Raw genomic sequence first — 19075 nt, 5'->3', positions numbered from 1 at the left:
AAGAAACAGGCGCAGGAGTCGGCCATTCGGCCCCTCGAGCCTGCTCCGCCATTCAATAAGATCATGGCTGATCATCGACCTCATCTCCACTTTCCCGCCCGATCCCCATATCCCTCGATTCCCCTAGAGTCCAACAATCTATCGATCTCAGTCTTGACTATACTCAAAGACTCAGCATCGACAACCCTCTGGGGCAGAGAATTCCAAAGATTCACAACCCTCTGAGTGAAGAAATTCCTCCTCATCTCAGTCTTAAATGGTCGACCCCTTATCCTGAGACTGTGACCCCTAGTTCTAGACACTCCAGCCAGGAGAAACAACCTCTCAGCATCTACCCTGTCAATCCCCCTCAGAATCTTGTATGTTTCAATGAGATCACCTCTCATTCTTCTAAACTCCAGAGAGTATAGGCCCATTCTACACAATCTCTCCTCATAGGACAGCCCTCTCATCCCAGAAATTAATCTAGTGAACCTTCGTTGCACCGCCTCCAAGGCAAGTATATCCTTCCTTACATAAGGAGACCAAAACTGTGCACAGTACTCCAGGTGTGGTCTCACCAAGGCCCTGTACAATTGGAGCAAGACTTCCTCACTCTTATACTCCAACCCCCTTGCAATAAAGGCCAACATGCCATTTGCCTTCCTTATTGCTTGCTGTACCTGCATGCTAGCTTTCTGTGTTTCTTGCACAAGGACACCCAAATCTCTCTGAACATCAACATTTGAAAGTTTCTCACCATTTAAAAAAATATTCTGTTTTTCTATTTCTACCAAAGTGAATAACCTCACATTTCCCTATATTATACTCCATCTGGCACCTTACTGCCCACTCACTCAGTCTATCTATATCCCTTTGCAGAGTCTTTGTGTCCTCACAGTTTACTGTCCCACCTAGCTTTGTATCGTCAGCAAACTTGGATATATTACACTCGGTCTCTTCATCTAGATATAGATTGTAAATAGCTGAGGCCCCAGCACTGATCCTTGTGGTACCCCACTAGTTACAGCCTGCCAACCTGAAAAAGATGCGATTATCCCTACTCTCTGTTTTCTGTCCATTAACCAACCCTCTATCCATGCTACTATATTACCCCCAACCCCATGAGTCCTAATCTTGTGTAATAACCTTTTATGTGGCACCTTATCAATTTAAACAGCTTAATTAGTGGTGGAAATACAAGCAAAGGTATTTACTGAGGAAAATTACTAAATAAACGCGGTGTTCCAGAGTGAGGGAAGGTAGCGTTCCTGGCCAGGTGCAAGGAGTCCGAGTGACATCTGAGCACATCATTGTTGAGATTGATGCTCCTCAAAGTATTTGGTGGCAGCACCAGTTAGCCACACTCCCAGACATGGCTTGTGTGCAGGATCTCTGCATTCATAACCAGAGAGACCTAGGGACAGCACAATCCAGCAGGCTCTGGAATTCCCTCCCCAAACCTCTCTGCCTCGCACTCGTCCTTTAAGACGCTCCTTAATACCTACCTCTTTGACCAAACTCTGCCCTAAATATCTCCTTATGTGGCTCGGTGTCAAATTTTGTTTGATAATCGCTCCTGTGAAGCGCCTCGGGACGTTTTACTACGTTAAAGGCGCTATATAAATGGAAGTTGTTGTTGTTGTTGTGCTTGAAACCTTGCAGCCAGCCAGCATACTTATCCCTTCCAATAGGGGATCTGTCTGAAGGAGTGGTGTGTTCAGTGTCATGTGGTTCAAACAAAGTGCAAGAACTAAGGGACTGAACCATGCCAACTCAATCTGGTAACAGTCACAAACTAGACAATGGAGGCCATAAATGCTCAACACTTGATTTGATGCAATTGTGGCATGCCTAAGGCATCTAGAATTAGTGCCTGTTTAACCAGGCTTCCTCACTGTATTCTGGCACCCCTGCTAAGAACATAAGAAATAGGAGCAGGAGTCGGCCATTCGGCCCCTCGAGCCTGCTCCGCCATTCAATAAGATCATGGCTGATCTGATCTTGGCCTCAACTCTACTTTCCCGCTCTCTCCCCATAACCCTCGACTCCCTGTAGCTCAAATGTCTGTCAATCTCCGCCTTGAATATATTCACTGACTCCGCCTCCACAGCTCTCCGGGGTAGAGAATTCCAAAGATTCACGACCCTCGGAGAGAAGAAATTCCTCCTCATTCCCCATTTAAAAGGGTGCCCCCTTATTCTGAAACTATGCCCCCTCGTTCTAGATTCCCCCACGAGGGGAAACATCCTCTCAGCATCTACCCTGTCAAGCCCCTTCAGAATCTTATATGTTTCAATAAGATTCCCTCTCATTCTTCTAAACTCCAATGAGTATAGGCCCAACCTGCTCAACCTTTCTTCATAAGACAACCCCTTCATCTCAGGAATTAACCTAACTCCTCATTGACATTTTCACCATCTTACTCTGCCATGGTTTGGTTATCCTGGTTATGGGCCTGCATGCTGAGGCTCCATTTTAGGGCAAAGTTATGGTGCATGTAGCAAATGACAATTATTCTGTACTCTCGGGTGGGGTGGGGGGCAGCCGGTGGGGGGGGGGAAAGAGTTGTATTGTGAGTCTGTTTCTAATCAGTCCAGGCTTGTAAAGGGCTACTTCAAGTTACCAATATTATGTTTGATAATTCTGCTTGTAACATGTGCTTTGTTGTACCCATGCTTTGTGGATGGTTGCCACAAACGTGTCATGAGCCATGATCGTCTCGGCCTCCCTGAAGTCATTATTCCATTCTTCATGTCACCTTCATTTCCACTCTATTCCCCTTCACAGAAGGTGAGCACTGATGTTTAGCTTTAAACGAAGGCATTTGAGAGCTTCCAAGGAAGTAGATATTGGCCAACATGATTCTATGCTGATGGTTATATACTGTAATATAATATAATAATGTATAAAAACTGATGGATGTGCTGACTTTGACAGCCACTGGCCCAAGTGATTTACTTTAAATGAAGGCATCGTGAGAGGTTCGGGGAACCAGCTATCCTATTGATCACATACCATGTCCACAGTCAGAGAATAAATCCCTTTTTGGATCATATAAGGCACAGCATTGTATATGTATCAATATTGCAGTGTGTTCCTGAAGGAAATGGTAATTGTTAACTGCCTCCCTCCTGCATCTGAACCTCCTTAAGCACCTCTCTACTGTCGCGTGCCTGTGCTCGCTGACCTACATTGGCTCCTGGTTAAGCAATGCCTCAGTTTTAAGTTTCTCATCCTTGTTTTCAAATCCCTCCACAGCCTCGCCCCTCCTTATCTCTGTAATCTCCTCCAGCACCCCAACCCTCCGAGATATCTGCGCTCCTCTAATTCTGCCCTCTTGAGCATCCCCAATTTTAATCGCTCCACCATTGGCAGCCGTACCTTCAGCTGCCAAGGCCCTAAGCTCTGGAATTCCCTCCCTAAACCTCTCTACCTCTCTCCCCTCCTTTGAGACACTCCTTAAAACCGACCTCTTTGACACAGCTTTTGGTCACCTGTCCTAATATCTCCTTATGTGGCTCGGTGTCAAATTTTGTTTTACAATGCTCCTGTGAAGTGCCTTGGAATGTTTTACTACGTTAAAGACGCTATATAAATACCAGCTGTTGTTGTAGCATTGCCTGGCGCAGGAGACGCAGTGTAGCAGAATGGCAGGACTTAACAATATGCCTTGCCTGTCACATGTCACAGCTCTTTGGCTGTTCTTGTTGGCCCTTCACTATCGAGGCCAGTGCTGGTGTAGCACTAAATAGAGTCCCTGTGGTGTGCAATAACCTAGAATGTGGAAAGCAGATTTTCAACAGCTCGCCTTTAAATGAAGACACTGGCTTTTTCACTGCAGCCTCTCCAGCAATGCCTGTTCCATTAAAGCGAGATGAATGCATCGAGCGAGTGATGCATTAGTATGGTACTGTAGTATGGGGCACTTCTTTCTTGAATGCTTCACCTGACTGTTTAATTGGTGTTTTGCACATATTAACCAAATTTGCACTTGACCTAAAAGATTCTTCCCACAACAGTTCTGAAATGAGCAGGAAACCTGTTTCAAGATTGCTATGGGAACGTTTTTTTACATCCAGCATAATTGCAGTTTTATGATGATTCGATTAAATTGCACATTTAGAGTAAGAGTTACTTTCTAAAAGAGTGAAAATGATCAGGAATGGTAGGCAAGCATTATCAGACGCAAATTAGATCGAGTGAATCTATTAAAAATGAAAGCCGAGAATGCTTAAAGCTAACAGTAATTTCTAGGCTTTCATTCTTAGTACTGTAGATTCCCATTTATTTTCTGTCTGATAATGCCTGCCCTTACCATTCTTGGTGTGGAGATGCCAGACGGAGTTGGACTGGGGTGGACAAATGTAAGAAATCATACAACACCAGGTTATAGTCCAACAGCTTTATTTGAAATCACAAGCTTTCGGAGCGCTGCTCCTTCTTCAGGTGAAGTGGAGAAATGCATAAAGACACAGCTTATATAGTCAGAGAATCATGTCAGATGTTTACAGGTAACCTTTCCAACTGCCATTTGTCACACCTCGGCAGAGAGATAATCACAGCAGTCAAAGGTGTGAATGGTGTCCAAGATTGCTATGGGAACGTTTTTTTACATCCAACATAATTGCAGTTTTATGATGATTCATTTATGACCATTCACACCTTTGACTGCTGTGATTATCTCTCTGCCGAGGTGTGACAAATGGCAGTTGGAAAGGTTACCTGTAAACATCTGACATGATTCTCTGACTATATAAGCTGTGTCTTTATGCATTTCTCCACTTCACCTGAAGAAGGAGCAGCGCTCCGAAAGCTTGTGATTTCAAATAAAGCTGTTGGACTATAACCTGGTGTTGTGTGATTTCTTACATTTTACCATTCTTGGTCATTGTCACTCTTCCAAAAATGCTTCTTGCTCTAAGTATATGCAGTCTATTCGTAACGCAAAGTTGCTAATTCAAATTAACAGATAATTCAACATTTTTAGCAGCAACTTCCCACTTTGGTGTGTTATTTACATTGCTTAATTCAAATTATTGGATTATTTAATTTAAAATTGACGCTAGACTGTAATGTAACCAAATCTTCACATGACCGCAGATGTAGTTACAATGAAACAGGCGTAGCTTATTCTCTAGTTTTAGTTTTGTACAGCTCAACAACAACAACTTGTATTTATATAGCGCCTTTAACATAGTAAAACGTCCCAAGGCGCTTCACAGGAGGATTATAAGACAAAAAATTTGACACCAAGCCACATAAGGAGATATTAGGGCAGGTGACCAAAAGCTTGGTCAAAGAGTTAGGTTTTAAGGAGCGTCTTAAAGGAGGAGAGAGAGGTAGCGAGGCAGAGCGGTTTAGGGAGGGAATTCCAGAGTTTAGGGCCTCGGCAACAGAAGGCACGGCCACCAATGGTGGAGCGATTAAAATCAAGGATGCTCAAGAGGGCAGAATTAGAGGAGCGCAGAGCTCTCGGAGGGTTGTGGGGCTGAAGGAGATTACAGAGATAGGGAGGGGCGAGGCCATGGAGGGATTTGAAAACAAGGATGAGAATTCTTTCTTTCATTTAAAATTCCTCTTTATTTTGGTTCTGTCATAAATCTCATCATCGAGAAACTACCTGTGAAATGACACTGGACGGCCAGCTGGTGGCGCCGTCCAAGGAGTATAAATACTCGGGCGTGGGCCCCAGCTTGCCAGGGACATTTTGTAAGACAAGGAACTAGTGAAGTACAACTAGACCTCCATGTTCTGAAACAAGTTGATTAAAGCCTTGCTTTATACTCAAACCAAGTGTGTAGTGAGTTTTATTACGTCAGGTTCCTCGAGCATCAGTCCCTGGCTAAGAGGCATGGTCCGTGCCCGCTCTCGGGCCTCGGCCAATTTTGTTCCTAAACTAGTTGGTAAGGAGTGTGCACGAGTGCCTTGAGTGATATCAATTTTATTCACTCATTTGTTACTAAAGATCTTCCTCCTTTTCTTTGTTAATTGCTCTACCACTACTTTGGCCTCTCTGTGCTGTGGCTGAGATTACGCATTTGCAATATTGAAGCATTACCTCCACCCACAATTTAGCCCAGTACATTGGAGCACCAAGTCCCAGTCTCGGAACATTTTATCATAGTAATTTTTATTCCAGAATATTTCATCTTGAAAACTGAGAAAATTTGGGTCATGTTAAAGTAACTCAATCTCTCTAGTTTCACAATGAATACATTCCTGAGTTTTTGTTTTCACTTCTGTGAAGAGGCTTTAACAGCTAATGTTTAGTGAACCCAGGTTGCTCAAATAACACAAAACATTTTGTCACGTCTCCTTTTCCAGGTAAGTGGACGGTAGAAGAAGAAAAACGACTAGCAGAGGTGGTCCATGAATTAACAGCCACGGATCCCGGTGACATCGTCACGCAGGGCGTCTCTTGGGCTGCAGTGGCTGAGCGGGTGGGCACCCGGTCAGAGAAGCAATGCCGTTCGAAATGGCTCAATTACCTCAACTGGAAGCAGAGTGGAGGGACAGAATGGAGCAAAGACGATGAAATAAACCTCATTTTAAGGTACAGGAAACTTGGCGATATCCGGCACCGATGGGACCGAGCTGCTGCCGATCTATCAAAACTTCCGGATAGACCAGCACTAATGTTGAGGGATATGGGGGTTTTCATCTCCGTATCTGACAACAAACACTGTTGCTTAGCAACAGCTTGTAAACACTCGGCCCGTACCTTGGAAGCGTCTCTGAAGCTGTTGCTAAGCTACAGAGACGCTTTCCAGAGCCTGACCGTTTATATAAAAAAAAAAAAAAAAAATGCTAGGAGAAGAAAAAAAACTAACCAAAACGGCTGCTGATTTCTGCCGTTAGATCAAGGTTTCCGGACATACAACCTCCGGATAAACCAAAGTTTAATCACTCATCAGTGAACATCAGTTCAGCTGCCAACAGTGCTCGGTGCACGAGAACACCAGGTCAAAAAAACCCACGCAAAGCAACTTTTGCTAATTTTACAAACTTAATGCCAATTTAATTACCCAATTCAAGTAATGACAGAATAGTTTTTACTTTGCAAATCGGACCTTTCTTTTTAGGTTTCAATTAATTTCTTTGAGTAGAAGATTGTTGGAGGTGGAATGCTTTGCCACAGAGCAAAGGCAGAGACCATTGCGCTTTTTAAGGAAAAGTGGACAACTATTTGAAGCAGAGGGAGAGAGTGGGACAGCGGGATTAATTTTGGATTACTCTGGCAAAGACTCAATTGTTCAATGGCGTCCTGGGCTGCAAATCTCTTAAGGTTGCACGGTTCTGTGTCCTACTGTTAATAGCTGCTATGGCATTGCCTTATCAAAGCTAATCTTTTATTTCATTATATCAGATGCTGACTGTCCGGTGTATTTCCAGCATTTTCTGATCTTGCAGATTTCGAACATTCACGTCACATTTAAGGTGATTGGCAAAAGAACCAGAGGCAACATAAGAACATAAGACGTAGGAGCAGGAGTCGGTCATTCGGCCCCTCGAGCCTGCTCTGCCATTCAGTAAGATCATGGCTGATCTGATCTTGGCCTCAACTCCATTTCCCTGCCCGCTCCCCATAACCCATCACTCCCTTATTGTTCAAAAATCTGTCTATCTCCACCGTAAATATATTCAATGACTCCGCCTCCACAGCTCTCTGGGGAAGAGAGTTCCAAAGATTCACGACCCTCTGAGAGAAGAAATTCCTCCGCATTTCCATTTAAAATAGGTGCCCCTTTATTCTGAAACTATGCCCCCTAGTTCTAGATTCCCCCACAAGGGAAAACATCCTCTCTGCATCTACCTTGTCAATCCCCCTCAGAATCTTATATGTTTTTTACGCAACGAGTGGTTAGGATTTGGAATGTGCTGCCTGATAGGGCGGTGGATACAGATTCAATAGTCGCCTTCAAAAGGGAATTGGATAAATATTTGAAGGAGAAAAAATTGCGGGATATGGGGAAAGAGCGGGGGAGTGGGACTAACTGGATTGCTCTTCGAAAGAGCCGGCGCAGACTCGATGGGCCGAATGGCCCCCTTGTGTGTTGAACTATTCTATATAAACTTCCATTCATTGGTTCCAAGGAATACTTGGACTGCTCGGACAGGTCTGAAACCAAAAATTAAGGATGTATTTTAATTTTCTGGGTTCTGAAGAGGAATTTTATTACTACAATAGAGAATTATGTGAGACCTCATGATCTTGATCTTACAATGGATTAGTGCACTGATGCCTTACCCCAGGGGAAATAGAACAAAGTTCTTTAAAGAAAATGATTCAAAACTAATTATTAAAGAAAATACAAGGTAACAACCAACTGATTGATTATCAATACTTAAAAGATTCTCTAGTCCAGTCTAATAAATTGCCTTTATTATTAAAGACACTCCAGCAGTGTGACGGACTACCACAAATTAGCCCAGCCAATCACAGCAAATGATTTTTGGTTAATCGGTGGCACTTGGATTCGTTGAGAGCTGAACATATTATAGTTGAACTATATACAGTAAAATATTGTTTGCTGTTAAAATCCCAGATCTTTAGACACCGTGGCCTAGAAATTGGGTTGGGGCGCCAAAGTGGCGCAAAAGTCGGCGGAGCGCAGGATTTAGCGCAGCGATCGGAGTGATACCGATCGCCAGAAATTCAGTTTCAGTGCCCCTCGAGGGACACGGGGCGAGGCTCGAGGCGCTCCACGTCCCTCTTAGGGCGCTGAAACTGATTATCGCAGCGCAACGTGCCGCAGCGCCACATGCGGTACTGCAGGCCTTCCTCCCACTGTTAAGGGGGAGGTGCCTGCAACAGTGCGATCCCCGATCGCAAGTGCCGGCAAATGAGCCCGGCACCAAGGAGAAGTGCTGGGCTCTCGGGAAACAGCCGGCAATGCCGCGGGGGGGGGGGGTTAGGAGGCCGGGGACGGAGGTGCTGGCAGGCGGCCGCCGAAAAAGCGGCCGCCCCGCACCTCCACCTTAACTTGCGCCGCTGCCGGCACAGTAAGGCCCCGTGAACCGGGCGCGGGTAGCGAGCGGCGCAACTGCGCTGTTCGCTACCAAATATCGCGAACGGGGCACGAATGGGGCGCTGCGCACACCGATGACATCATCGGTGGCGGCGCAGCGCAAATGCCGAATGCCACCATTAGCGCCCCTACTGAATATCGCCGCAGACGCAGCCAGTGGCGCTACAGCCACTGACTGCCTCTTTAGGCGCTAACAGGTGGCGCTACTCACCCAATTTCTCCCCCCAATACTTAAAAGTGGCAACGCGTACATCGGTTAACATTGTATACAGGCGGCTGATCAAGAGACGGTGCAGAACGCTACAAGGTTGAAACTGGTAGAGGATTAGGTAAATTGAGCAATTTGCCAGCTTGAATTTTAAAAGTTGGCCAATTGTAGGAACAAAAAGTGAGAAAATGTATACAGTTGGTGAATCCAATGGAGCCACCAAATACTGCTTAGACCTGCCAACATTCTGGTTCTTTATAACCAGTTATATGTAATAATATAAACGCAAAATACTGCAGATGCTGGAAATCTGATATAAAAACAGAAAATGTTGGAAAATCTCAGCAGGTCAGGCAGCATCTGTGGAGAGAGAAACAGAGTTAACGTTTCAGCTCGATGACCTTCCGTCAGAATCGGAAAAGGCTAGAGATGGAACAGGTTTTAAGCAAGTACGGAGAGGGGGGAGGGGAGGAAAGGGAAGGTCCGTGATAGGGTGGAAGGCAGGAGAGATTAGGCACAAAAAAATGACAAAAGGGATGATGGTGCAATGTGAAAGGAGATGGTAATGGGATGACGGGACGAACGGTCTCCTTCTGTGCTGTAACCATTCTATGATTCTAAGTAAAGAAACAAAAGATGGGTCTAGAGGAGGTGTAAATGGGAACAGCAGAATCATCAACAGCTGCCGTCCGAAAAAATGGAGATTGAAAAAATGAAATTGTTGAACTCGATTTTGAGTCCGGAAGGCTGTAAAGTGCCTAATGGAAAGATGAGGTGCTGTTCCTCGAGTGTAATAATATGATTTTTTTTTTAATTCCTTGGTGTAGAATCGCAGAACTCAATGCAGAGGATGAAAGCGAGATTAACTGGGACATCATGGCCGAAGGGTGGAGTAGTGTCCGCTCTCCACAGTGGCTGAGGAGTAAATGGTGGACTATCAAGCGGCAGGTTACAAACCATAAAGATTTGACATTTGCAGGTACAGTTATATCCCCAAATACATTGTTGGCATATGCTTTGCCGTGACATTTTCTGCAGCCAGTAAACCGCCATGATCAGCCTGACAACATATTGTATGTTTTTTGAAAAAAAACAAATTGCTTCAGGATGTTAGCTGCACATAGTAACGAAGGAGGTTTCATGCAACAGGCTGCAAGCGCTAAAGGTTATATTTTGGTTGCCAGGTTTTTCTGATTTCTATCCAGCAGCCATCCTGTTTGATTAGCTAATTATATGGAATTTGTGTTTATTCAGCAGTGGCACAGGTCAACGCGCAGTCGTCTTTAAATCCTTTATTTTGAAAGGTTTACAGTTTTCGATCAGCATGTTATGTGGTACATTTCTTGTTATTTCTTGCTTTTCAGTCAGAAGCAGGGGATACAAAACTTGTCCACATTTTGTCTTCAAATATTATTAAAATTCCCCCAGAAAAATTGGCCATTTATCTATCTTTACAATAAATATATCATCCTGTTTTTGTTGCTCCATGTTAAATGACTCTTAACTTTGACCAAATATCCTATATTGTTAATTATATTTGAAATACCAGTCAACTTCTTCAACTTGCAGATAGTTCTGTTGGTATTGACGGCCTGAATTTGCAGCTGGGGCACACATAATCCATATTTTCACTTGCATAATGAAATTATTGCTTGCCAGAGCTCCAGCTCTAACGTTACTTTTTTTTTTAATGGCAGAATTGGTAGAGAGCTTGCGACAGTTGGTAGAGAGCCTGAAGCAACCACATATCCCAGTGCACCAGTTATCCGAGTGTCAAACCGGATCGAGTTCACGCAATGCAAATTCATCCACCGTCCAGCATGTACGGGTTCGATTAGCTCAAATGGAGGAAAACAGTAGTGTCCCCAGCAGTCCAGTAGCAGCTCTGCAGATCCCCGTGCAGATTACTCACGTCGGTATGTCTTCAAAACACAGCGGTTATATCCTTGCGAAGCTGTTAACTTGTAACCCCGTGCTCCTACCAGTTCATATCTGAGGAAGGATGTTCTTGCCATGGAGGGAGTGCAGCGAAGATTCACCAGGCAGATACCTGGGATGGCAGGAATGACGTATGAGGAGAGATTGGGTCAATTGGGCTTATACTCACTGGAGTTTAGAAGAATGAGAGGGGATCTCATTGAAACTTATAAAATTCTAACAGGACTAGACAGACTAGATGCAGGACAGATGTTCCCGATGGTGGGGAGTCCAGAACCAGGGGTCACAGTCTAAGGATAAGGGGTAAGCCATTTAGGACAGAGATGAGGAGGAATTTCTTCACCCAGAGAGTGGTGAACCTGTGGAATTCTCTACCACAGAAGGCAGTTGAGGCCAATTCATTAAATATATTCAAGAAGGAGTTAGATATATTTCTTAAGGCTAAAGGGATATGGGGAGAAGGCAGGGACAGGGTACTGAATTTGGGTGATCAGCCATGATCTCATTGAATGGCGGAGCAGGCTCGAGGGGCCGAATGGCCTACCCCTGCTCCTATCTTCTATGTTTCTATAGCGCTATTGTCTTATATATGTGTCATAACAAGTAAACAATGGCCCGGAATTTGTGCTGGGTAATGACGGCGAACGAACAGCATTCACGGTTATTACCCATTTGAAAGTGACCGCAACTTGAGGATTTAACACGTGCGCATCCGAACACGGAAATCCTGAAGTTGCGGTTAGTCATTCACTGCTCCGACACTGGCTGTACTGTGACGCTCTCCCGCGCATAGCCGGCAATCAGTGAAACTGATGGAAACTTTGGCTGTTAAATTTCCCATTAAATGTTAGACCTTGTTGGATTAGGTTGGATTAAAATTTCTCCATTTTAATATAATTTACAATTTTTAAGAAACTTTAAAAAAAAATTATATTTTTAAAAAGTTTGTTGATCTTTATTTCAGGTTTACCTTTTCCCCGTGTGAGAGCCCCAATCTTTGTTTTGCTCTCTGTAACATTTTTAAAAAGTTAGAATAAAAAGAGCTTATTCACTTCCTGGTTCCCAGTCTGTGAGAACTCTGCATTGTGATTGGCTGCTCAGACAGCTTGTTGACGTCACAGCAGCTCGCGTTAGGGATTCCCCATTAACTCACACTGACCTCAATTAAAGGTTGGAAAAGCCGAACTTCTCGCCACAGAGATCACCAGATCCTTGTGGGAAGCTTACTTCGGGGCCTTTGCTTCACTCCTGACCGCAAATTACGGGCCATTATAAACACGTAGTAGAGACAAGAAAAAATACAAATGCTGGAGCCTGAAATAAACACAGATAATACTGGAAATACTCAGCAAGCCCATCAGCATCTGAAAAGATGAGTTTAACATCAGTTTCCAGATCCAGAACATTAAACTCATCTGTTCAGAGCTCGCTGTTTATTTCCAGCGTTTTCTGTCGTAAATTCATATTCATACGTGAACTGTCTTGAGAATAATTCTATGGGATAATGAGTTTCTTGATCACTAAATGTATAATTTGAATTGCACGTCTTCACTTAAATAGCCTGTCTTTCAGTAAACACGCTAAGTTTTTTTTTCAGATTAAGACTACCTCTTTCTTCCCTTCTTCCATATCTCTTTCCGCGGGTGAGCAGTTTCAGCTGCTCCCGGTTCCCTGCGTGGGCAACTCTGAAACCAGCTGCCAAGAAGTTGTAAGAGCAACTCAGTCCAAGTGCTTTCCGCGGCAACATATCTGCGATCAGTAACTCAGAGTGTCGGCCAATTACTGCGGGTCGGACCAGCTCTCCGGTGGTGCCACACACTCGATGTCCCCCCTAATTTTTTTTTGGGTGCACGGTCTCTTTAGCGGGCTGTGCGGCCCATTCAAAATTTCTCGCATGCGCAAAATGCCCCATTCAGAAGCCGGTAAGCGGCCTCCAGACAGCTTAGCGGGAACGTTGGACACAGTACTCCAAAACATTGTACCACCGCAGCACTAATCTATCTCACTTTTTATCCTTACTTCTTCATGAACTTTGAGAGGTATCAGCGCTGAGGAAAGACGCACTTTCCATTTCTATACAGCCATTGAGCACGCGACGGTTTCCTGCACAAGCCATCTCCTGTCCTCTGTGACCTAATTTAATACCAAATTAGAGGCAGTTTTGTGCTTTAGTGCTATAGTGCCATGCCCACAAGAAACTGGATTTATTGGGCCGTATTTTCCGATCGGAGGCTTCCTGCATGCGGAGTCCTCTGAACTGGAAAAATCTACGCCCTTACCTGAGGGCTCCCGAGGCGACTATACTTCCGATCCTGGGCCTCTCCAAACTCCAAGTGCGCAGGGCCCACGTATCCCAGGGGCACATGCAGTTCGCAAGCGTCCCCTGGGATCACGTGGGCCATGGGGAGCCAATAGAAGAAGGGAATCTCCCTTCATACACTTGACAGATTAGACCTGGCGTAAGAACTCGAAGGGTTTTCAGCGGGCGGAGGTTCTGCAGAAAGCGGAAACTCCCCCCCCGCAGAGGCCCCTCTCCAGGGTAGGCGTCCGATCTGTCAAGAGCATTCTTCACAGATTGGAAATGTCGGCTTTCAGCGCATGCGTACACACCGGTAGGGATCGGATTAACCGCCCCAAAGTGTCCAAATAGTCATTTTAATTGCCGTCAAATAACAACAACGTTGCCTGACCCCCATCCGAGAGAAGGTTTTTGTATTTGGAGTTCTCCCCGGTGTCCTGGGCCAATATTTATCCCTCAATCAACATCACTAAAAACAGATTATCTGGTCATTATCACAGTGCTGTTTGTGGGAGCTTGCTGTGACTCCACTTCAAAAAGTACTTCATTGGCTGTAAAGCGCTTTGGGACGTCCGGTGGTCGTGAAAGGCGCTATAGAAATGCAAGTCTTTTTTTATTTTTTTCTAAATATTGTATTGCCATGTATGTATATAATGAGAATGAAATATGTTTGTAATAGCTCAGTTATTTTATTAATCTGTCTGCAGCATCAGGTGATTCTTGTGGTAGCAGTACAGATTGTGAAACAATCACGCTGAATGCGGGGACGCTACAGAGATTTGAGTTCCTACCTGTAAGTATAGCAAATCAGCAAGAATTACATCTGCAGTGACATGTTATGATGAACTCTATACTCTCCTGGAATGATTAAAGATAACTACACTAGCAAATGAGAGCTAGTTTCCGGGAGACGTCTAGCAAAAAAATAAAATAGTTACACAGTTCACAAAATTAATGGCAAGTAAAGTGGCTGGATTATAAGCTAGCTCTGCCTGAGGGAGCCGATCTTCACTGAGCTGGCACCCCAGGTTAGGGCAGAGAAAATCAGCCAGGGCCCTTGCTCCTAATTGTTATCCAGCAATCCTTGCTGGAAGTGCCTTTGTGTGCATATTGGACGAGGAGATGATTAGGTTTGGCTGTGATGCCCGCACATTCGAATAGCCTGTTGACACTCTGCCACTTGGGTGAGGTCTTGCACAGCAACCTCTGCCTGTAGCAGTGTAGCTCGGGAAAGGAGTTGATACATCACTTCAGAAGGGGTGGGGGAATGGAGAGAATTGGCAGATAAAGGACGAACAATTAGGAAAAGCTGTGTTGTGGAGGAGGAGTCCGTAATCAGCAGAGTCCCACAGCAGACTTTTCGGGCCCCCTGTTCCAATGCTTTGGAGGCAGCTTCTTGTCCCTGACAGGCCTCCATGTCTACCTGAGAACTAAGTCCCTCTCTGCCCCCAGCAGCTCATGTTACATTCATCATAAACTCCAGTCCTTGGCATGCTCCTACTTTGAATCGTACAGAAGGAGGCCATTCGTCCCATCGTGCCTGTGCCGGCTCTTTGAAAGAGCTCTTCAATTTAGTCGCACGTCCCAGCTTTCTCCCCATAACCCTGCAAATTAATCCTCTTCAAGCACACGTCCAATTGCCTTTTGAAAGTTCCTATGGACTCTGATTCCACCACCCTTTCAGGTATTGCGTTCAAGATCTTAGCAACCTTCTGTGTGAAATCATTTCTCCTCATTTGCCCTCTAGTTCGTTTGGCAATTATTTTAAATCTCTGATCTCTGGTTACCGGCCCACTTGCCAGAGGAAACAATCTCTCCCTATGTGCTCTATCAAAACCCCTCATAATTTTGAATACCTATAATTAGGTCTCCTCTTAACCTTCTCTGCTCTAAGGAGAACAATCCCAGCTTCTCCAGTCTCTCCACATAACTGAAGTTCCTCATCCCTGGCATCATCCTGATAAATCCCCTCTGCACCCTCTCCAGGACCTTGTCATCCATCTCAAAGTGTGGTGCCCAGAATTGTACACATTACTCCAGCTGAGGCCTAACCAGTGATTTGTAAAGGCATGACTTTTTGTTTTTTGATGTCCCTATTTACAAAGCCAAGTATCCCTTACACTGTCTTAGCCGCCTTATCAACTTGCCCTGCCATCATCAAAGATTTGCAAATTTCCTACTGTTGTAATGTAGGAAACGTGGCAGCCAGTTTGCGCACAGCAAGCTCCCACAAACAGCGAAGTGATAATGACCAGATAATCTGTTTTTAGTGATGTTGGTTGAGGGATACTTGAAATTAAAGTGCTGATCTACAGAGAGCTTGTTAACTTTAGCACCAGCTGGTTACTGCTTCAGCTGGTTGCTCCCTCCATGGGCTAGTGAGGGTTCACTGCTCAAGACTTGGGCGAGTGAATGGGATTTGGGTAGAAAGGGTTACGTGGGATCTGGGGAGAAATGGATACCCGCGAATCTGAGGTGCAGGCAGACACTTGTGAACAATCTTTGGGAGGTAGAAGTCGAGATAGATGTAATCCCATACTACTGTATTCCTACTTATCATCTATAGTATGATGCACTTCTGATAGTCCTCATGGAAAATTAGCTTGATAACCTCTGAAAGCTTCAATTTCTCTGCGGAATGATAAATTTAATTCATACTATATCTAACACTCAGCACCAGGCTTCCACTCAGCTGCGATCTTCTGTCCATCTCCCAATCGGTGCTTATGTTCCTAAGCTGCTGGGTTCGGCTGTTTTGGATTTTAGAGGTCTACAAGCTCGGGACTTCTGTTCTCAGCTCTGCCGCCCCCCCCGCCCCCCCAATTGATGAATATATACACAATCCACCAGTGGAGCAGCTGAGAACGAATGTTTCGAACTGCCAAGCTTACTAAATTAAAACAGACAAGCTCCGTGATCCTGACTGCTGCACACCCTTGGCAACAAACCAGGTTAAGCAAAGTTAGTAGTCATTCCGATGGCCGCACTCCCGGTATTCACGCTGGGAAAGTATTGCTCCCACTTGCTCCTTGGCGCTGCTGCTGTGGAAGTATTGTGTTAGAAGATCAAGGGGTTACAAAGGAAAAATAACTTTAAAAGGTGGAGTTTCACTGTCGGTAAGGAAATTGAAAATAATTGGACAAATTCTGTGCCCTTGTTGTGAAATGTATGTGTGATTGTGGAGGTGCAGTTATTTAAAGGTGACTAGATGTCCTGAGTTGGGTCATACATTTTAGCAACAATAACACCAATTTCTCCACCTCAATATAATTTCATTTTACATTATAAGTGTGTGCGCCAGTTACAGATTTCAGTGGACATATTGCCAGGAAAATGATAAGAGCTTGGTTAGGCCTCATCTAGAATACCGTGTCCAGTTTTTGTCCCCTCACATAGTGGGTGATATAGAGGCCCTGGAAAAGGGTCAGAGGAGGGCCACCAGATTGATATCTAGTTTAAAGGCCCTTAGTGGCCCCGATAGACTTAGAAAGCTTAGAGTGTTTTACTCTAGGAGAGCAGAGACTTTGAGGAGATTTGATTGAGGTCTTTAAAATAATGAAAGGAGCGGATTTGGTCGATGTGGATCGGCTATTTGAGTTAGATACATTCGGGAGGACCAGGGGACATGCGTGTAAGTTGCGTAAACATAGAACTAGGTTAGATGTCAGGAGGCATTTCTTTTCACCTCTCCTCAAAGTGTTAACTCTTGCTGGGTTACAGTTCCACGCGCACTCCCAAACCTGGGGGTTCCTTCGGAGCAAGTTGCCCAGTCAGTGTGTGCAAATCCGCTGAAAACATTCGAAAGGGAACTGGCCGAGGTGCCAACTGTGGCTGGCACTTGGGAGGGAGGTCTCTGGGTCACTGTGGTCTCCTGCAACTTGTCATTGTTTCTGAGGATCAGAGAGGAATTTCCAAGACACTTCCCCCCATCCCCCCCAAAATTGGCCTTCTCTGGTGTTTTGCCTCTCCCAGGAGATTGGATGGCTGGCTGGCTGGGGCAGGGAGAGTCATGGTGTACTGAAGTTGCACCATAACAGTATGGGATAGATTGGAAGGACCAGCTGTTTTTTCCTGTCCAAAATGTTTGTATATTTGTTATTTCACCTCTATCCTGATGTGTATACCATCCCAGTTGTAAAGCTCTGTGTCGGCCAGTGGCTCAGTGGGCAGCACTCTCGCCTCGGAGTCGAAGGTTGTAGGTTCAAGTCCCATTCCAGAGACTCGAGCACAGAAATCCAGACTGACACTCCCAGTGCAGTGCTGAGGGAGAGCTGCACTGTTGGAGGGGCAGTACTGAGGGAGTGCTGCACTGTCAGATGAGACGTTAAACCGAGGCCCCGTCTGCTCTCTCAGGTGGACGTAAAAGATCCCATGGCACTATTTCGAAGTAGAGCAGAGGAGTTCACCCTACATTACAACAGTGACTACACTTCAAAAAGTACTTCATTGGCTCTAAAGCGCTTTGGGTCGTCCGGTGGTTGCGAAAGGCGCTACAGAAATCTGCCTGTCTTTCCCCAACAGCTTAATACAGAAAAGGAAAGCTCCAAGTCATCCCTTGGTCTGTACTGAGTTTGTTGATGTTAGCCAGGGGCAGCAGTTGGTGTTGCAGCAGTTGGACTTGGCAGCCCTGGCCAGACAAGGGACCCCTGCTGGAAAGTAGGTATATGTGGAAGCCTGGTGAAGACAAGGATGTCTTCTGTACTCCAGTAGCCTGCTCGCCCTCATAGTCTAGACTCCCAGATGAAGACTGGCCAGTTGGACAAGGTACCTGAGGGTTTGCCAGTGCCTGTGGAACTGTGTCCCAGCAAGAGTTGGCACTTTCAGCAGAGGGGAAAAATCAACAACTGAAAAACATCGACCATTCAATGACAGTCTGCAGCAGCAGCCATAAATAGCTAGTGCTAGTATTAGGAAATCTTTGAAACACAGTGGGTTAGTGCTTAACAGCCAAAATCCTAATCCCAGTTGGGTGTCGGGAGTTGTTAAATGGAGAGTGAAATTCATTCAGGAGTCCTGTAAAGTGGTCTTGTGTTGTTCCTAGCGGGGATTCCAGCACAGCACTGATAGAACCTGAAAGATCAGCTGCTTCTCATAATTGCACTGCGGACACGAATGGGGAGAGGAAATATAGACACTAAGAAGGAGCAATGGGAAAAATTCAAGTCATGCCAACATGGACTGGTTGGCTTGTTTCCTTGTCTTAATTTCTACACAATTCCAAATGATCTATTGTTTAAAAAATTCATTTTTATTTATTCATAGAATCAGAGAAGAGTACAGCACAGAAGGAGGCCATTCGGCCCATCGGGTCTGCGCCGGCTCTTTCGAAGAGCAATCCAGTCAGTCCCACTCCCCGCTCTCCCCATATCCCTGCAATTTTTTCTCCAAGTATTTATCCAATTCCCTTTTGAAGGTGACTATTGAATCTGTATCCACCGCCCTATCAGGCAGCGCATTCCAAATCCTAACCACTCGCTGCGTAAAAAAGTTTTTCCTCATGTCGCCTCTGGTTCTTTTGCCAATCACCTTAAATCTGTGTCCTCTGGTTATCGACCAAAACTATTGGGTTGAAGTTTGCTATTTTATGTGAAAGCTCACTTTGTCGTTTTTTTCTGTCCT

The 19075-nt window shown here is 45.0% G+C and overlaps 1 protein-coding gene across 4 annotated transcripts in view; it reads left to right on the top strand.

Annotated features, from left to right (window-relative positions):
• Positions 1–19075, top strand: part of dmtf1 (cyclin D binding myb-like transcription factor 1) — a 65282-nt gene that overhangs the window by 38140 nt on the left and 8067 nt on the right. For 3 of the 4 annotated variants that reach the window (XR_015081640.1, XM_086010830.1, XM_086010829.1), the window contains 4 exons: positions 6307–6535; positions 10047–10198; positions 10917–11135; positions 14164–14249. Coding sequence is in view for 3 of the 4 variants with exons in the window: in XM_086010830.1 (XP_085866956.1) it covers positions 6307–6535; positions 10047–10198; positions 10917–11135; positions 14164–14249 (686 nt within the window). In the remaining variant the exon portion in view is untranslated. The remainder of the gene's footprint in view (positions 1–6306; positions 6536–10046; positions 10199–10916; positions 11136–14163; positions 14250–19075) is intronic. The other variant, XM_086010831.1, reaches the window with a different exon arrangement.

The sequence above is a fragment of the Somniosus microcephalus genome, chromosome 17 (assembly GCF_052327205.1).
Source record: "Somniosus microcephalus isolate GS21.2 chromosome 17, FLI_Smic_1.0, whole genome shotgun sequence".
Classification (NCBI taxonomy): domain Eukaryota; kingdom Metazoa; phylum Chordata; class Chondrichthyes; order Squaliformes; family Somniosidae; genus Somniosus; species Somniosus microcephalus.
The sequence above is the reverse complement of the archived record's forward strand: the minus strand, read 5'-3'. Positions and strand labels throughout refer to the sequence as shown.